This window comes from Aulonocara sp. 'chitande type north' Nkhata Bay, linkage group LG16 (genome assembly GCF_057382095.1).
Source record: "Aulonocara sp. 'chitande type north' Nkhata Bay isolate Kocher_YH1m ecotype deep benthic linkage group LG16, A_spYH_male_GT1.1, whole genome shotgun sequence".
In the NCBI taxonomy this organism is placed as follows: domain Eukaryota; kingdom Metazoa; phylum Chordata; class Actinopteri; order Cichliformes; family Cichlidae; genus Aulonocara; species Aulonocara sp. 'chitande type north' Nkhata Bay.
Genome location: NC_141359.1, coordinates 19592656 through 19611932, shown reverse-complemented (window position 1 = coordinate 19611932; position 19277 = coordinate 19592656). Strand labels below are relative to the sequence as shown.

The window sequence follows — 19277 nt, the reverse complement described above, 5'->3', positions numbered from 1 at the left end:
TTTAGCTCTTTTGCTGCTGATGAGAAATATGACGCTTAATATCACAGATACAAAAAACAACTGCTAAAGAGTACAAAAAAGCACAGTTACAGCGAAGGCAAGTCGACACTGAGGGGGGGGGAAATGTTTGGAAATACCAGAAAACTGCTTCTCATTTAATATTTTCTGTTTTTCTGGTAATTCTCTATAAACTCAAGACATGATTGTGTAGGTCAGCAGTTTTTCAGACTAGCCTGTCTGCCACATTCAAAGTCACTTAAATCACCGTTCATCCCCATTCTGATGCTTTGATTAAGCTTTATCAGGTCACCTTGACCTTATCTACATAACTAAATGCACGGAGTTCCTGCCACGTGATTGGCTGATTAGATATTTCTGTTAACAAGCAGTTGAAGTGGCGTTCTCTTGTGTGGCATCATCTGCTTTGGGATCATATGCAACTCATGCACAACGCTGACTTCTAGAGGCAAGTCACATTTATGTTTGTAGGTTGAATTATTTAAGCTACCCTCATAGGTCAATCAAATGTATTCAAGTATCATTAAAATACTTTTTCACCAGAAGTAATTCAACTCCAGCAAAGTTTCTTTTAGGGCTAATATGGCTTAAGGGTTCATCTATTTATTTCCAGGGATCATCTTTGTAAATAATTAGAAAGTAAAAGCTCTGTTAATAACTGCAGTACTCCTATAAGTTTCTGACTAAAAATAAGTGAAATAGGAAGGTACAACAATGTTGTTTCAGAGGAGATAAATCCAGATTACTTTCATAATATGATTCCACAAAACAGGACACATGACTGTTATTTTTTTTTAAAATCTGTTTGCAGTTAAACTAATTGTATGGCGCATATATTGTTAAGAGTACTCCGTGTGGAGTGCCACTATAGCTCAACTGGTTGCGCTGAGGGCTAGTGACCTGGGTTTGAGTCCACTTTGAGCCTTTCTCCGTCACTCTATGCACTGTACTACCCACCAAAGGGTGAGACAATTAAGCTAAAAACAGAGTGTGGAGTGTAGACCAAAACTGTGTATCAAAGATGGCTGTAACCCCCCATAAAATCACCCACTGGTTTATAAAGTCCTGTTTTGGGGCCTTGAGGATGAGCATTCTTGGTGTTTTAAAATCACAGGCGGTGAGTGACACTGCACGCTCATACTGTAGTAACTAATGCAGCCACGCGCTAAAGTGTTCACTGTTTTATTTACCAGTTTTGAGTCTATTTGGGACTAGAGTGTACAAACGAGTCAGTTTGTGTTAAAACTGAGACTTAAAAGTGTCATATGAGAACATGAACCTACCAGTGGGCTTACTGAGGTCATAAAAGAAGAATGCAGGTTTAAGGCACTTCAGCATTTCAGGTCATTTTTCAGACCTGGAGGCTACATCCATCCCCATCTTTTTTAGTCTTTTGTTTAAACTTTATTAAACTTTATAACACAGGACATGGCCATACAACACGAAAAATATGCCAAGTTAAAATTAACAGAATGGAAAGGCATGTGTCCATCTTATATATACAGTCTTTTATATCAGGCTTTTTAGATGCCAGCTGTCTGTGTGTTTGTCAAAAATAATGTTGAAGTAAGGTGAGACTGATCCACAGTAATGCTGTCTAATAATTCATTACTTCGGGCTACACGTTTCAGAACACGATGTATTCCAAATATAAAATATTGGCTAAGTCCACCTATCATCTCTGTGTTAATAATATGTCTGCCAAACAGATCAGCTTTGAAACACTGGAAATTTGGGTCTGGCTCCAAATCACTTTAAAGAAATAACAAATTTACCTGCTGCAGGAAATTAATAAAATGTTGGAATTACAGCCAGCAGAGGACATAAGAGCAAACACCGCAGTGTCTCTTCCTCCAACTGTTTTGTGTGCGAACAGAAGTACACGCCTGTGGCTGTTACCTGTGGGTTTCTTCATACTAGCTCCTCCTCTCAGCAGTGGCTGCTGTAAGGTGAGCCATAGGAAACTCAGACCGCTTTGTTATTTACCTTGACAGCAGCTGGTTCTTTTCCAGGGAATAAAAATGGAATAAGCTTCCTGCTCCCAGTTGTTTTTTTCTTTTTCTTTTCTTTTTTTCTGCTTTCTTGGACTACTTTACCTTTAGCACATGAGACACAATGGATGGGGAAATGAAAGGAAATGCTATGCAGGCTCTGGCCGATTATGATGACAGTGACAGGTAAGCTTTGTTTGTTTCATTGCGTTTTAAAAAGTTCATTTTCTCTTTTCTTGTTTCTTTTTTTATCTGTTTTGTTGTCGGCCTGTGTTATTTAGTCAGCATATCTGCCTGCAGCTTCCTCACTGGCAACCTTTTCTTTTTTTTACAACATCTTTCTTCCTCTTCAGCTTTTTGTATTTCCACTTCACATTTCATCTTATAACGTGTAAATCTACCATTAAAGTTTGTCACCTGTTGGCTTTTAAGGGACAGGAGCTTGTCAGAGTTTTTACATTTTTCTCCTTGCTCCCCTAAGAAGTAATTTAACACTTAACTATTCATCCAGCTGGAGCATTTGATCACTCAGCTACAGAAACCCTACCCAGTGGAGGCAGTTTTAGAGTCTGCCATCACTGAATAGGAGAATGAAAGAAGGGAGGGGAGCAAGCAGGTCCACCGGCAATCCTGATTTCACAGCGTCTATGAGTGTTATGTGTAGACCTTCACTGGTGGAGAACTGTGTGAATTTGTCCCAGCAGGATTGACGCCTACGGTTTTGAGAGACGTGGCGATTTCGACTCCTACAAGGAGATGATGAATCAGTATGTAGATGTCCTCAACAGGAGGTCCATGAGATGGTCAAAGCTCCTTCAGGAGAAGCCTCATGTGGAGAAGAACTTCACAGGTACAAAAACAAAAGACACCTCCATGGGTTTTGTTTGCTTGTTCGTTCCAGCTCTCTGGTCGTGTGATGGGTAATAATAAAACATGTTTTGGCAGTGAAGAGGTTTGTTCGTAAAGGTGTGCCTAATGAGCACCGTGCCAGGATCTGGATGGCGGCTAGTGGTGCCCAGGAACAGCTGGAGAGTAAGCCGGGTTATTACCAGTCTCTGCTGGACATGGAGCATGACACCAAGCTGAAAGAAACCATTCACACAGGTGCACCAAAACTGTCGCAGCATACAGCATGCTCTTTCAATGCTTAAATTATGTCCCAATAATTCACTCACTCTTTCTGCTTTTTAAAAGATATGCACAGGACCTTTCCTGACAACATCCTGTTCAAGAGCAAAGCAGAGCCAGGCATGCAGAAGGCTCTGTTCAATGTGCTGCTGGCCTACGGACACCATAATCCTACAGTGGGCTACTGTCAGGTGAAGAAAATGCAGTCAGCGACAAGCTCTGACTCTCCCTCTATCTAAGATCATGTCTGTTTACCTAAAGATCAGGGCTGGCTACTTCCTTATTTAACCAATACATGTGTAGGATTTTCCGTCTTAACCTTCATCTGTTAGCTCTTATATCGGTCAGTGCACTTATTCAATGTAAAACCTGGCATACTGTATGCACACACAGCAGGAGTTCTTATTCTAAGCGATCCACAGCATGCTCTTTCGTTTTTAGGGCATGAACTTCATTGCAGGCTACCTCATGATCATCACGAAAGACGAAGAGAAATCCTTCTGGCTTATGGATGCACTGGTGGGCAGGATACTCCCAGGTAAGGTGACAGTTAACGTCGGCTTCCTTTCAGAGCTCTTTTTTTTGTTTTTGTTTACCCCACAGCAAACATCCCCTACCCTGCACTGTTGCTCCATAGGTTAAACCAGTTCCACTTTAGAGATGCAGGGTTTTCAGTGTTCGTGTCGAGGGCCAGCGGCAGCCTCAGCTAACATTTTGCAACCACAACAAAGGAAACGTACAGCAAAATGTCAAGGCGGCAGAGAACGAGACCAAAGATGCGCTTCTCTTCCGTTTTACTTCTTTTTCTTTTTTTTTAAGTTCTCATAGCGCCTTCCTAAACTGACACTCGGTCTATAAAAATTTGAGATCTTTTATAAAACAATGCTCCAGACCATCATTATTTATTTCTGTTCAGTTTATTAAGCAGCAAATTAACTGTGAGCATGTGAGTCTGTTTTTCTGAGGTACTGGGGATAAAATAATAATCAGTTAGCCTGATCTTTTCCTTAAGGAGGGCTGTTAAATAAATAAATGTAATTCAAAGTTTACATAATAATAAATATTATCTATAATAAATAAATGCACTACAATGGCTTTCAATTGTGCAAAAGAAAAGGAGGAATTCATCTGAATGTGTTGCAGACTACTACACCCCGGCCATGTTGGGTCTGAAGACTGACCAGGAGGTCCTTGGTGAGCTGGTTAAGGTCAAAGCTCCTGCAGTAGGACAGCTCATGGCCCAGTACCCTGGCATATGGACGCTGGTGGTGTCTCGCTGGTTTATCTGCCTCTACATCGATGTACTCCCTATCGAGGTGAGGCAAAAGCTGCGCTTTAGTGGAGGGGTCAAACTAGAAGCATGTGGCGATCATTTAACTGACATCCACCTTCTGTCTTATTCTTGCAGACTGTTCTGCGGGTCTGGGATTGTCTTTTCTACGAGGGATCCAAAGTACTTTTCCGCGTGGCTCTTACTCTCATACTTCACCACCAGGCAGAGATCCTGAGAGCGCGCTCTTTGCCTGACGTGTGCGAATGCTTCAAACAGATCACTTCTGGGGCTTTCACTCTAGACTGCCACACCTTTATGCAGGTGAGATTGCCAAATACAATGACGGTTAGGAAGGGGCCAGAGAAAAATGACACTACTTATGGTCATAAAACATCTTTTTTTAAAGAATACTTCCCGAAAAAGAAAAACAATTCATGGGGAAGTGCTACATTTCAGCTATTCTAACTTCACCAGTCCATGAGACTGTGCAGAAGATAATCTGTTAAAAGTATTTACACAGTTTTAATTGTAGTTTTTATTTTTATTTTGAGTAGAAAAAAGCCTAAGCACTCCTTAAATGTTCCTTTGCAGAAGATCTTTACGGAACCTAAGAGTCTGTCGATGTCGACTGTTGATAAACTGAGAGAGAAATACAGACAACAAATTCTCAAGGAGGAATCAGGACAGCCATGAGGTTCAGGACACTTTCCCCTTATACTGGATTTAATAAAACAAAAGCTCAGGCAGCGTAAGTAACACTGTACAGTCAGGAACTGTATGAAACATACATGTTGGTGACTCTTCTGGTTACTTCTGTGATTTATACTTTGTTACACTCTAATCTGGCAGACTGGGTATCTAAATATGAAGGCTTATGCTTCTGAGGCTTTTCTTTTGATTTTGACTCCAATCTTTCACCTACTATATTTGCTGCTATATATACAGAAGTACATTAAGATCATAACACCGCACCAAACAGCATTTACATGTGTATTTTCTAAAAACACTTTTGCTTTGGTGATTATGGACGGATCACTTATTTTTACTGTGAATACTTTGTTCTGTCTCTTGCCTTTAGGACTGTTTACAAGAGAACGTAAAGCTGAAGGGTCACGCTTTTAATGTGGTGGTTTCTGTTTAAATTTATGGAGCTCAGTCTCATTTTTCACTTTTTGTTGTAAAATAAAACCCATTAACTTACCCCATCTGCTTCCTCACTTTGCTGAATGCTTCTACTAAATGGTAGCATCAGTATTATTTGTGTGTGTCAGTCATGAATTCAGGCATAGTCTACAAAGCTATTAAAGTTATATGCTCACCAGCCACTTTAGTAAGTACACGTTGCAATGAGTGGGATTTCATGGTACAGATTCATAAAAGTCATGGAAAGATTTTGGTCCATATTGAATGATAGCACAAAACAGTTGCTGCAGATTTTTCAGCAGCGACTGTCGGATTTGTGAATCTCGTGTTCCACCACAGCCATTGAACCACTGAGAGAAGTAAGGATGGATAAATGTTTTCTTGTTGTTTAGTGTGAACTCTGATCCTACCATCTGAATGTCACAGCAGAAACAGGAAACATTTTTCCAGTCTTCTAATGTTCAGCTCCAGTGACCACATGTAATTATAACCTGTTGCCTTTTTTTTAGCTGGCAGGAGTGGCACTTGGTGTGATCTTGGTGCGTGTTAAGGGATACTTCTCTTCTGTTATTTGCATTACTGCTGCCTTCCTGCCAGCTTGAAGCAGCCTGGGCATTCTACCAAGGCACTATAACACATTCAGAGTTGTTCTTATCACCGTCCTTCCCCATTCTGATGCTCAGTTTGAACTTTGGCAGGTCATCTCGACCATGTCTGCATGCCTGAATGACAGTTGCTGCCACACAATTCGCTGATTAGATATTTCCATTAACGAGCAGTTGAATGAGTTTATCTAATTAAGTGGTCAGTGAGTGCAAGTCTACAAATGCTGTGTTGGACAAATTACCTCAGTGATACAGATAATGTTGTTCATTTTAGCTCACAGTGCTTTGTTTCTGTTATAAATAGATAATCAGTTACTATAACTGGAAACTGTGATCTGCAATCTTTTACTAAATGCGATAGAAGATCTGAAATCTGCAGAGGCATACACTGACCCTTTTTCTAGGCCATAATTAGGGCTGTGCGATATGACCAAAATCTCATATCCCGATATAAGAATTCTATCGTCACTAACGATATAAATCACAGAAATGTAACATTTTCTGTAAATTCTGTGAATGTCGGACAGCTCGTCTTTCGGGAAGTGTTTCCAGCTGCGCGTCATGTAGCTGGAGTCCAGTGTTTTAACCGATGCATGAAACTATACATTTTTAGACATAAGTTGTAAAGGCCGCCGTTTTCTTTGTGAGTATTTATTACACGGCGTGCTGCGGGGAAAAGCCTGTTCTAACGTTTGAGTCTAAGGTTTATTTTTTAGCACCTGGCGGCTCTTTTTTAAATTCTCATCCGTAAATAATCTGCTCTTTCACGTGATTCAGTTTATTTTGAAAGGTCTCAACAGGATCTTGAGCTTTATTGTGAAAGGTTTATGTGGAACATAAACAAGCGGACACGCGATACTGTTACCGTCGTTGTTGCTAACCGCAACGCAAACAAACAGGCGCTTGTCCATCTGTAGTGTGGTTCTATTAAATATAAGGGAAAGAGAGAACTTTAAGAAATTAATATAGACACTACAGTGACCATCAAAACGATGAAAAAATATTGCCGTAAACAGTTTATTTTGCGACACCACGAAACAAACGATAACGTAAAATGAAATGATAGACGTTTTTATATCGTCATCCGATATATATCATTATATGAACAGCCCTAGCCATAATAGTCTGTAAACTATCATAAAGTACAATAAGTAAATATTCAAATGCAAAATGAATGTAGATAATACAGATAAACAACTTTTGAAATTAAAATGCAAACTATAGAATAGCTGATGTTAGTAAACCCAAATCCCCAACAGCTATGGATAAGACTGTGAGAAGGTGGCTCTGCTATAAAAAAAAAAAAAGTTTCCAAACAAGTTGGGGCGCTATGTAAATAAAAACCAAACGCAAATGATGTGCAAATGATCTGAACACCATAATTTATCAAAAATATTAGAAAGACATCAAACGTGACACTGGTGGATTTTACACCATTATGGCACACCCACCTTTACTGGACACAGGGTTGTAAAAGTACCTCTTTGTAACTGTTTTACATTTCCTCATGTTCCCATTGCATCACATAACCTGGTTTTGTATCCCTTTTTCAGTCATTTTGTGCCTTATAGGATGTGTTGTATCCTCCATGACCACACCCTGCAGATCCAGTCTCTGCATGGACTGATGCAAATTTGCTGTTTCCAAGTGACATTTACATTATTTAGTCAACACGTGCGTTGTAACAGGCTCCCTGTTGCTCGGGGACTGCTTTGACAGTCAAACACCATGTTCATTTAACTTCCCTTAACCTCCCACTCTTTACTCGCAGGTATGAACTTGGCTATTTGCTTTGTTCTTTTAACTTTATTCAAATGTCAAAACTGTGGTTAAAACACAGTGAATATGTTTGTATTCTCTAAAAAAATGATATTGGAATTTAGTCTTTGATGGTATTCAATACCTTCCTTGTCAAATAATGAACATCCGCTTCTAAGGAGCCCAAACAAATAAAAACCCAACAGGGAACAGGTTTGTCTGCTAACAAACAGCATGAAGGCAAAACAAAGAGTCAGATGGCCTCATTCATCACTTTTATTGACCTCTCCTTAAAAAAAAATGTTCAGACGAATCTAATAAAACTTTATTAAATAACTACATGAGTATTAACATGAGGGAGGGAGAAAAAAAACAAACACAAAAACACAAATTATGTGCTTTTTCCTACTATATCGAACAATGCATATTTATGGTAGTAACAGTACACGAAGGCTACGGGAGACACAAACATGTCTCAGTTATGGCAGCACAGTGTGGGTGAGTGAGCGAGTTCCTGTGTGATATTAGCATTACTTGAATCCCATCCATGTTACAGCTGGGAAGGCACTGATGAACACTGACCAGAGCACTTTGGCCTTTTTAATAATGACACGGGGCTGTTTCTCAGGACTGCAGTTAAACTGCTTTTCTTTCAGGAACCAACATCCCAAGCAAAACAAAACCATCTCTGTAGGAATTTTGTTAAGTTCCTACAGAGATGTTTAGGCTTTGGGCTTCATTTAAACCAACAATGCTGTTAGATCCTGTTTTGGTTGTGTTGTAACGACAGAATTCATAGGAGTGACTATCAGCCTTGTGGGAAATAAACTTTTTTTGTTGCTTTTGTGTCAACTGTTTCTTTATCTACACAGTAAATATACACTAGTCAGCCACAACTTTAAAACCAGATATCTAACATGGCACGTCCCCCTTGCGCCACCAAAATAGAGTCAGTGGCACTGACGCTGAGTAGGTCATCTGTTAAGCGGGAGATCGCTGATTCAATCTCTGGGCAATCCTCAGGCCAGATGCTGAACCCTGAGTTTCTCAGACTGGGAGTGTGTGTTAGGTTAGGTTAGATTAAAAAGTGCTTTGTCATAGAAAAAAAAAGCACTCCTATGAATGTGTGTGAATGGCTGAATGAGGTTTGTAGTAGGAAGCACTTTGAGAGCTCAAATTCAGTAGCAAAGAACTATATAAGTATCAGATCATTTACTATTGACTGCTGGGACACTGACATGGTAACAGATGTGCATTTCTGGCACATCTGTTTGGGCTTTGGGGAGCTTGAGGGCCAGGTCAACACCTTTGGCACTTTGTCATGTTCCTCAAGCCATTCGTGAAATGTTTCTAGAGTGTAGTCTGGTGAATTGTTCTGCAGGGAGATGCAGATGCTATCCTGGTTTGTGCTGAATTTCCAGTAAGGTTTATGCTGCAGATTAAAGTAACATCGACACAAACTGTCTTGACTTCAGTTGAAGGCAGCTGGATTTTCTTTTTTAGCTCTAAGGGTTCCTTTTTTAGTACTTGATCAGAAGTCAACTATGACTCTCCACCAGCTTTTAGAAATGAAGAAGCTTCAAAGTCACTGCAAAAGAAATCCAGTTGCCTTTAACTCAAGCTACAGAGACTTCCACGTGACTTGTAGTGCCCAACCCTTCCCAGCAGAATACTGCACTGAAATTAAATAAACATCACGGTTCACTTCAGCTGCCAGTGGTTTTGATGCTGTGGCTGGTCAGTGCAAAGCTATAGCCAAAGACTGCATGTTGATTAAGAACGGAAGCAAGAGGAGAAGGTACTGAAGGTAACAAAGGTCAGTGTTTTAATGCTCCCCCTTTTGAACAGCGGTGCGTGCCGGAAACGATATCACAACCATTGGCCCCTGCCGCCATTTTGTTGTCGTTGCACATTGCGACGAGATTTAAAAGTGGTGACCTCGTGCAAAAAACTTTCAGGAAAATCCTTGCTTTCGGTTTTGACGTTTTCTCTTTCAATATCAGCGCTTATGTCGCGGTATTGTGAGTGGTGACAGTTGCCATTCAGGAAAATACTGCAAAGGCTACCTGTGCCTTAACGGCCGCAACACATGAAGTGACCAACTCATCCAATGTAAAAATAATACACAGGTAGTTTACAGTGGGAGTACGAGTCTGGCCAGTCTGTCCATTTCCACAAGCTGAATGAAACTAAAACTGACTCACAACAGAAAACATGCTGTGTGTCCGAAAGAGGGAGTGAAAAGCTTTGAAACACTAACCCTGCTTAAAAAAAGAAAGTTAATTCTAAAATGCATCTTAGAGCTACAAGAGGACTCCTCACACATCCTTTTTAGGATTAGGTTATTGTGTTTCTAAATATGTTCTTTCAAACGTGCATACAGCTTGCAGGTAAATAATCAGTTCAGTTCTCAACTGTCGGACGTAGTTTAAGTATAACTGGCAGAAATATTCCCTTTGTAACAGCAAACCTCATTTTATGCTGGACCAATAAAAATGGTCATTCCATAACAGACAAACCCCAGTTTCTAAATCCCCAAATCCCTCAAAATTCCTTTCATAGAAATCATAAATAGCAACTCGAGGACTATAATTGATCCTCTGCAAACATGCATCCCCTCCTTTACATAGTACCAGTGAGAAGTTGGCCTCATTTCATTACAATCTTCTAAATAATTCCCTTTTTTAAGAAAGAGCGGGTCAGTTCAGAAAGCACATATGAACCTCAACAAGGTGATAATAATTAGTGTTACTTATGAGGGCAAAGAACAGCACAGACACACAGAGGCAGGGAGAGAAACATGGAGGGGAAGAGGGGCGAGCTTCAAGTCTCGAAAGACAGTGGTTAATTTTCAGGTAGGGTAGGGCCGCGTTCAGGCCTCTGACAACATGTGAGTAAGGAGTGACCTCAGATGCTCTGGTAGCCAGCATGGCTCCTCTTCCTCCCAATGAGGTAGGCCAAGAGCACGATGGCAACGAGCCCCGCTAAAGCTGCTCCGACTACAATGGGGATCAACATGTCATCTTCATCCAGCTGGCATTCCTCAGCTGATAAGACAGAAAAGGACACGTGAGAAAGGACAAGGAGGAGATGATGTGTTTTGATCACACTCTACTAGGCGGAAGTGTTTACCTGCTCCAAACTGATCTCCTTTAACGGCGAAAGGCTGCACCTGCAACTGGAAGGTGTTGATGGACAAATTCTGGACCACGTTTAGAGTTTGCTCGTCACGGCAGTAGTACGAGTACCCCACGGTTCCCCGCAGGTAGTCCAGACTGCTGTTATGGCCTGAAATATGCTCTAAAGCAGAAAACAGAATGGACATGAGAAGTGTATCAAGTGCGAAAACAGATTCATATAAGAAGGGAAAAAAATGATTATGAGAGAGAAATTTAAATGAACTACATGTTAATAAAGTTCAGATTCGGTGTGTTTGTTGATCGGTTATCTTCTGGTAAATGAAATTTAAATCAATAAAGTGTGTCTTACAGTTTGAGGTAAGCCCACAATGCTTAAACCTGCCCGCATTTTCTGCATGACCTGCAAATGTGTCAGTGCACGGAAACACTACAGTTTCAGTTTCACTGTGACTTTAACACAAAGATAAGGACTTAATTTTGCATACTGCTTTTTTCCAACTTCACCATAATTACTACAAAACTACAACCTGTAGTCTGTTGTAATGTATGTGACCTCAGTAAACAATGAATTAAGAGACACCACAGCAGAACAACATTCTCGCTAATCTGAGCGATGAAAGCTGCTTTAAATTCACTGAAGAGAGCCAGTTTACAGCTCCATTTTTTTTTTTGTGGACTCTGCTAAAGTAGCTTTCTGTGACTCACATTTCAAAATCATTCTTAGTTATTTTATACTATGTCTTGGCGCTTCCCTTCAATTCATCATCTGTCTGAAACAAGGCATTTTTTAATTCCCACTGTCGCCAAGTGCTTGCTCATAAGGATTCATCTGATTGTTGGGGTTTCTTCCTGAATACTGTAGGGTCTTCATCTTGCAGTATAAAGCACCTTGACAGTGCAGGTGACTGAGGTGACCACTGTTGTAATTTGGTGCTATTACAATAAAACTGAACTAAACTACAAATGAATCCAATTGAATCCACTTGAAGTGTGACAGACTTCAAGTGGTACCGATTGATGATCAAAAACAATTCTACTGTCAACTGCATGACCAATATCATAACATCTGTCAGCACGCAGTGCGCTTGTGAAAAACAATATTTATAAATGGCTATTGAAACACAATTGTGCTCCGTTGTTGCACTGGGAAATGTGCGGTGTGCAGCTCAGGAGCAAAGAAATCCGGCTAATTTGTTTAATCTGAACAAACACCAAACAAACGTGAACTCTGACCACTGTGACAACTGCCTACGTCACCAAAAGAAACAAGGTGTCCAGCCGGTATCTGGGAGACAAGGAAAAAGTTGTTATCTGTGTCTGAATTCACTGAATTAGTTCACATGCATCCAAGGTGATGCTACAGAAAGAAACCTCTTTCATAGAAATGGATTCCCATCCAAGCACACACACTCAGTGTGTATTTTAAAACTTGAGCAGCTTGGTGTAGGTGAGCAATACAAGAAAACAGCAATGCTTTGTTGTGCTTTGCTGCAAATAACTCAGATCTAAGAAAATCCTTGATGTATTGATGAAAAGAGGTACAGAATACACACTGACATTTGAACCATTTAAACCCCGCCTATATTGCTATGTCCACTGCACTTCCCTCGAACCAATGAGCAAGTGCAATGAACGCTGTGTCCATTTTGGAAGCACCTTTACACCATGATGCGGCTTGGTCTGACATCAATGCAAATGCATTTTCAATGTGTTTTAGTCGGCTTCAGATCCCATCACAATATTACTGATTAGACAAGGACCTGAGCAACACATGACCACTCACACCTAGTTTATACATATACATGTGTGTGTGTGTGTGTGTGTGTGTGTGGACTACACTGAAGAGTAGGTCACAAAATAGGTTGCACACATGTTCATTAATCAGATACAGACTACCTGGATACAACCTATCCAGGAAGTCGAGGAGCCTCACCTTTCATGTCCGGCCAGGCCGCTGACACGTTCACTTCACTTAAGTGGTACTTGTTGGATGTGGAGTTCTAGTGGAAAAAACAAAAGCACAGCCAAGTGAGCGCCACTGCATTAGAGCAGGTTAACTTCAAGCTCCAGCTGCCATCTAGTGGCTTCTTTAGGAAGTACGTGATGAAAACAGAAACTCACCATTGTGAAGACAAAAATGAGGTTGGTTTTAACAGCATCCACTGTGAGCTGCAGGGACGCGATCTCAGAATCACATGATCCAGAGTGCTTTGTCAAATTGGGTTGTAAGTTCATCACATCCTGGACAACCTGTAAAGAAAATCATGAAATGTTATTTGTCCAAATACTTTTAACCTGCGGCATTCGCCTATCAGTTACGTGCGGGTTTTATTGCGGCACCTTTTTCTGGGAGGTGGAGTTGTATGAAATGTTGAGCTGGAGGCCCATGTATGCCATTAAACAGATGGTGCCGTTATTCGTGAGGTTGTAGTGTCCTCTTTCAGGTCTTCCGGGTTCTTTGTGTGGTGCGGGAGTGGGCGGGGCAACAGTAGCAAAGCCCTGGTGCAGGACAGTCACTGCAAAACACAATCGTTTACAAGTCAAAGACTACAAAGCTTCAAAATGTCCAAAAATAAAAATAAATATGAGATAAACATTGATATTAATAGTATGCAGTAAATAAAAAGGGCCCACAGTCAATTTTCACCTTGTGCCATTACTTGAATCAATTTTGGTGCCATTGAATACAACTTTTTTGTTTTTAAGTGTTCCATATAGCCTAAGTGTTCCAAAAAGCCTCTATGTGTGAACACATGGCTACATGTTTAGGACTACTTTGTTTTCCCCAATTACTCACCGAATCAGATGGTTTACAAATGAAAAGGTAGAAATTTGACCCATCAATGAGCTGATAATAAAAGGAAAAGAGTAGCCTCCCACATCAAAAGATTATTCTAGCAACTTCAAATCTGAGACAGAAAATTAAAAAGGAGTTGAGTGGGAAGTAAAAAGGGCTTGAGCTCAGTTATTTTCTTCTCAAATTAATGTGTGGATTATGTTGAATATTAATTTTCTTGTTCTATCCAACCAACAGGCAAAACTCTGAAACAACATGAATGCAGTGGTTGATTCGGCTTTTAAAGTATAATATTAAACTAGTACGTGTGATTTTAAAAAAGAACTATCATAAATTAAAGTTTTGAGACTTTAAGAGTGTCTTCTGTTTATGGTGTATGGCTTTATTTTAACTTCAGTGTGCATCATTTGCCTTTTCAGTGCTTTTTCCTCATTCATCTGCCAAGCTTGGAAAGGTTATTTGCATTTACTGTAAACCATGACTATCAAGAACATCCTTAAACAACTGGTTTGGGTTCAAATGCGCTGTATACAAGTACGAAGTTGGAAATTCCAACCTCCTGGTTTGGCCGGCATGGAGTACTTGACGAAGGTACTTTCATCTGCTCCCTCAAGGGGGGGACTACAGCAAATTCAGCAAATATTCAACTCAAAAAGAACTTAAGCACTGGACCGTTTTATGTGTCCTAACCCATTTTAAATTTTATGTGTATGTAATTACTAGCACACACACACACACACACACACACACACACACATATAAACTTAAAAATCGCCACTAAAGAAAACCTCAAAAACTGACAACATTGTAAAACCAGAACGTGAAGCCTCATAGTAAATCTAAACACCCCCTTACATACAATAACTGATCACCCATAACCATAATCATTCATCTTTACACCTAATTTGGTGTAAGCTTCTTTTTAGGCACAAATGCTGTATGTATGTGCCCTAGATTTCCTTGGTACTAGACAAAGAACAGGTAATAAGGAAGAAAACACCCAAACGACGCTTCAGCACATTCGTTGTCATCTATTTTCGCAGCATAAGGCGGCACTCAAGTTCGTTTAAGTGTTTAAAACGCTGATTTTACCACAGCAACACTTTAATTATTTAGTTTAAACCAATAAGTTTTAAACCATTAGCGTGTAGCGTTAGCAGCGTTGGTGTAAACGTTGGAGTCCTGCTAATTTCAGATCTTCGGATTTTGTAATCTTGTTGCTAATGTGAACTAAACCGAAACAAAATACTCACCGAAAATGAGGAGTGGCGTTACTCCCACAAACCATGACTGGACACGACAGATTTGCACCATGTTTCTGTTGTTTCCCTCGGGATGGCTCAGCACTTGTCTGCGCGAAATCACAGAAGCACAACAACAAACAGGGCGCAGGGAGTTAGCTAATGTTAGCAGTCGCTGGGCTAGCTCGGCTAATGTTAGCGTCACAACAACGGCAAGAAAACAGACGAAAGTCTCGCGAGCTTATCTGGAGCAATGACAAAGCGCTTCTCTTGAAAACAAAACCCTCAACGGCTTCTGGCTACGTAATTCCAACTTGCTTCTTTACCTGCTAGCTCTGCGGTTAACTGCACTCGCCTTCAGCACTTAACAAAAACACTGGCACGATCATGTGACACGAGTGTTCAGAAACACCCAGAAAGTCACGTGTTTTCTAATGCAGCCCCACACAACCTGTTTATTTCTCGAACAGAAGACTTAACTTAAGGGTCGATACATGTTTTTCACATCTGTGTAACAGATAGCTCTCGGTTTAAGGTAACGTAACTATAATAAAATATACATTTAAAGCAACCATTCCGTGTTTAAAATTCTACTTTGGTGCAGAAGGAGAACATCATCACCCTGAAGCATTTAAAAAAATAGTCAAGTTCGTTTATTTATACACAGTGCTGTGAAAAACTATTTGCCCCTTTCCTGATTCCTAGGTTTTTTTTAAAGTTAATTCGTTATTTACGTAGTTATTTGTCACACATGTTTCAGATCATCAAACTAATTTTGGTATTAGACAAAGAAAGATAAATACAAAAGCAGTTTTAAATGATAATTTAATTTATTAAGGGAAAGAAGCTATTCAAACCTACCCAGCATATATGAGAAAGCAATTCACCCAACCTTTGTTAAAACATGATTTAAGTGTGATTGATGACTTTTTTTTTGGAAAGCAGTCTTCCATTTCACTGATCTCATGCAAGCCTCATTGCTGCCAGACCTGCTGAATCAATCATCCCTTAAACAGAACCTGTTTGACAAAGTGAAGTAGGTTAAAAGATGTCAAAAAGCAATGCACATAAGAACATAAAGAAACAGCTCAGAAACAAGTCCCTGACACCTATCTGTCTGGAAAGGGTCACAAAGCTATTTAAGTTTTTGGACTGCAGTGAATCATGGTGTGAGACCTGTTATCAACAAATGGAGAAAACTTGGAACAGTGGTGAACCCTCTCAGGAGTGACTGGTCTACCAAAATTACTACAAGACCACATTGGTGACTTGTCTAGGAGGTCACAAAAAGCTCAGAATAACAATTTAAGAACCGCAGGCCTCACATGTCTCAATTACTGTCAGAGTTCATGATTCAACAATAAGAAAAAGCCTGGGTAAAATGGCATTGGGAGTGATCTATGGTTAAAACCACCGCTGACCAAAAAGAGCATAAAGGCTCCTCTCACAGTTGCCAAAAATCATCTTGATGATCAAAGACTTTTGGGAAAACATTTTGGAAACTGACAAGATCCCCCCCAACAGTCAAACATGGTGGTGGCAGTATGATAGTCAGGGGCTGCTTTGCTCGTTCAGGATGACTTGCTGTAATTTATGGAGCCATGAATTCTGCCCTCTACCAGAAAATCCTGAATGACAATGTCCAGCAATTAGCTTGTGCCCAGGAGTTGCACTTGGGTTATACAACAGGCCTATGATCCAGAATACCAGCAAGTCCATCTCTGAATAGCTCAACTTCTTAAAACATTTTTAGGCAGCAAGTGTAGCTGAGGTAAAACAGCAGTGATGTGCTGTCTTTTCTTTGTACCAGTTAAGAAAGGAACGAGGTGCATTTTGAACAATCTACAAACAAGATGCAATGTAATCCTGTATACAGGGAACTGCAGTAGTCAGGCGATAAAGGTGTTTTTAATTTAACAATGGTTTTCAGTTGGTAAAAGCCTTGACAACATTTCTGATTTGATAGTTAAAAGTAAATTAACTATCCATAAAAACACCAAGATTTTTAATAGTTTGGATATTTCCAGATAAAGAACTCTGTGAGGATGTTTGTGGGGCTTGGGCAGACTTCATAAAACAACTGAAACAGTTTTGTTATTTTATTTTTCCACGAGTTCAGATCATTAAAACAGTCATAGGTTCTTTATAATGTGATAGAACAGTACAATATATAAAGCTGTTCACTTTTAAGTGTAGCAATAATATATAAATTGGTATCATCTGCATAACAGTAATACTAAATTTTGTATTTCTCAAAGAGAGGGGTAAAATATGCAATAAAAATTTTAAAAAAGACCTAAACTGGATCCTTGATGGATAACCCAGTTAATGGATGTGTGCCACAGCTGGCACATGAAGGCTTAACTGATGGCACGGCCCGATGGCCATAGCTGGACTGGCCATCGGGCATACCGGGCATTTGCTCGGTGGGTCGATGGTGATTTTTCGTTTTTATGGGCCGATTTTTATTTTTTTTTTTTGTAACAGGATAAACAATGAATGGTGGTGGATTGTCCAGATGCTGGCCGATGTGTAAAAATAACTCAGTTGTTTGGTGGTTGCTGTGGCGGAGCTCCCACAGAGGCCAGCAGGTGGATGAGTGAAAGGGGAGGCAGGAGGAGGAGAGACCCGAGGCGGCTGCCGGTCCGAGTGTCAGGTGAATTGAACTTCACGTAAGAAGTTATGACCTGCAGTCTGTCTGGGTCAGATATAAACCAAGTTTAGGTGGAGTTTATTTTTGTTGTGCTGACCTTTTACAGTCAGTTACAATAACTAGCTAGCATGACGGAGTTTCTATACAGCTGGGTGGGTGCTATGATGTTACTGATAGTGAGCTTTATTTTATTTACAAGGTTAGTTAGTAGAGTTGCCTACCGTCCCGTAAAAAATGGAATCGTCTCGTATTCAGAGAAAATATTACGCGTTTCGTATTGAGCTGAAAAGAAACACAGTTTGTTCTGTACTTCAGCTACAATGGAAAAAGACACAAAGCTGCTATTCTGTGTCTTTACGCTGTCAGCTGCCTCTTCTTCTCTCATTCTCACCCTCTCTCTCCTGTTGCTACTTCAATCATGAAACTGATCAATGATCAGCTGATCGGCTTTTCTCTCTTGTTTGTTTATCAACCACTTGGCGCCAGAAAGAGGAAACCAGCAGATGCCGCCCTAAACAACAGCAGCACGTTTAAGCTTGATCAGCTGTTGTTAGAATTTATTTGATATTACTTTCTAGTATCAGCTGATGTTTGTTGGAGCCACAGCCATAAAAGCTGCTGGTCATGATGTCGGTTTGGATATCCTGGTGAGAGGGAAACATGAAGATGAAACCAGGAGATGTCCTTACTGAATCATCAGAGCTGAACAGGTGATGGAGAAACAGGTTTACCTTTTAGGTGACATGAATGAGTTGAAGGGAAGTTATGAACTGTTTCTGAGAGACGAATAACACCAGGATCCTTTTTTTATGCAGCTGACAGCTGGTAACTGTGCAGGGGCGGGTCTAGCAATGTTTTGCCAGGGGGCCAGGTAGAGCATTAACAGGGAAAGAGGGGCACAAAGAAATACTTTCTTATTCTCATTTAAAATGTCTGGCTTTTATTAAATAATTATCTGAATCTTACAACCAAAGTTTTTATCTGAGGTAAAATGTATAGAAATCATACATATACCAACAAGACTGTACATCACTGTCACAACAGCGTTTGTTTTCATTCAAAGGCTTTATGGCTTTAATACCTGGTGGGCCGGTCTCTAGTCAAAATGCCCGGGCCGATTTTTTTGTCCCAGTTCAGCCCTGTGCACGACCCGCAGTGAAATAAATCTGAGAAGGTGCATTAAAAAATAAATGGCCGGGCCAGCGGTGCACATCGTAAATTAGCTTGCATAGACACATTAGTTGTGCCGCTTCTTAATGACGGTATCTCAGCTAACAACACCAACTACCAGATTCAACTTGTAATTGGCCACCACCATCCATACCTGCCTGCCTCCCTGGGCACCCACATCGCACTCTGTACTCACCCAATCCAGTTCACCTCCTCCAGCTAATCTCCACCTGCAACCATGTAAGACCTCTCAACTTTGAAATCTTGGATGCCTTCACTACTCCACGGACAACTCTGATTATTATCTCTTTTATTTCAGTGTTCCTGTTTGCATAGCTTTAACTGCCCTGTTCCTGCCCC

The 19277-nt window shown here is 40.4% G+C and overlaps 2 protein-coding genes across 3 annotated transcripts; one reads left to right on the top strand and one right to left on the bottom strand.

Annotated features, from left to right (window-relative positions):
* The first annotated feature begins 1766 nt into the window (after positions 1-1766).
* LOC147311341 (growth hormone-regulated TBC protein 1-A-like) lies at positions 1767-5609 on the top strand. 2 transcript variants are annotated; one of them, XR_015125335.1, is made up of 9 exons: positions 1767-2195; positions 2714-2859; positions 2955-3113; positions 3204-3328; positions 3579-3675; positions 4281-4453; positions 4546-4731; positions 5002-5158; positions 5489-5609. XR_015125335.1 is itself a non-coding variant. In XM_086266442.1 (8 exons), the coding sequence occupies exons 1-8, from the start codon at positions 2134-2136 to the stop codon at positions 5101-5103; spliced, it is 1050 nt and encodes a 349-aa protein (XP_086122568.1). In that variant the 5' UTR covers positions 1767-2133; the 3' UTR covers positions 5104-5597. The 2 variants fall into 2 exon arrangements, 1 of the variants encoding a protein (XP_086122568.1); XM_086266442.1 differs by having other exon boundaries at positions 5002-5597.
* A 2569-nt stretch (positions 5610-8178) lies between these two features.
* Positions 8179-15559, bottom strand: lamp1b (lysosomal associated membrane protein 1b). Its single transcript, XM_086266590.1, has 7 exons — positions 15421-15559; positions 15107-15204; positions 13397-13572; positions 13178-13306; positions 12990-13056; positions 11049-11216; positions 8179-10963 (listed from the first exon to the last, which is right to left on the bottom strand). The coding sequence occupies exons 2-7, from the start codon at positions 15165-15167 to the stop codon at positions 10824-10826; spliced, it is 741 nt and encodes a 246-aa protein (XP_086122716.1). The 5' UTR covers positions 15168-15204; positions 15421-15559; the 3' UTR covers positions 8179-10823.
* Positions 15560-19277: the final 3718 nt, after the last annotated feature.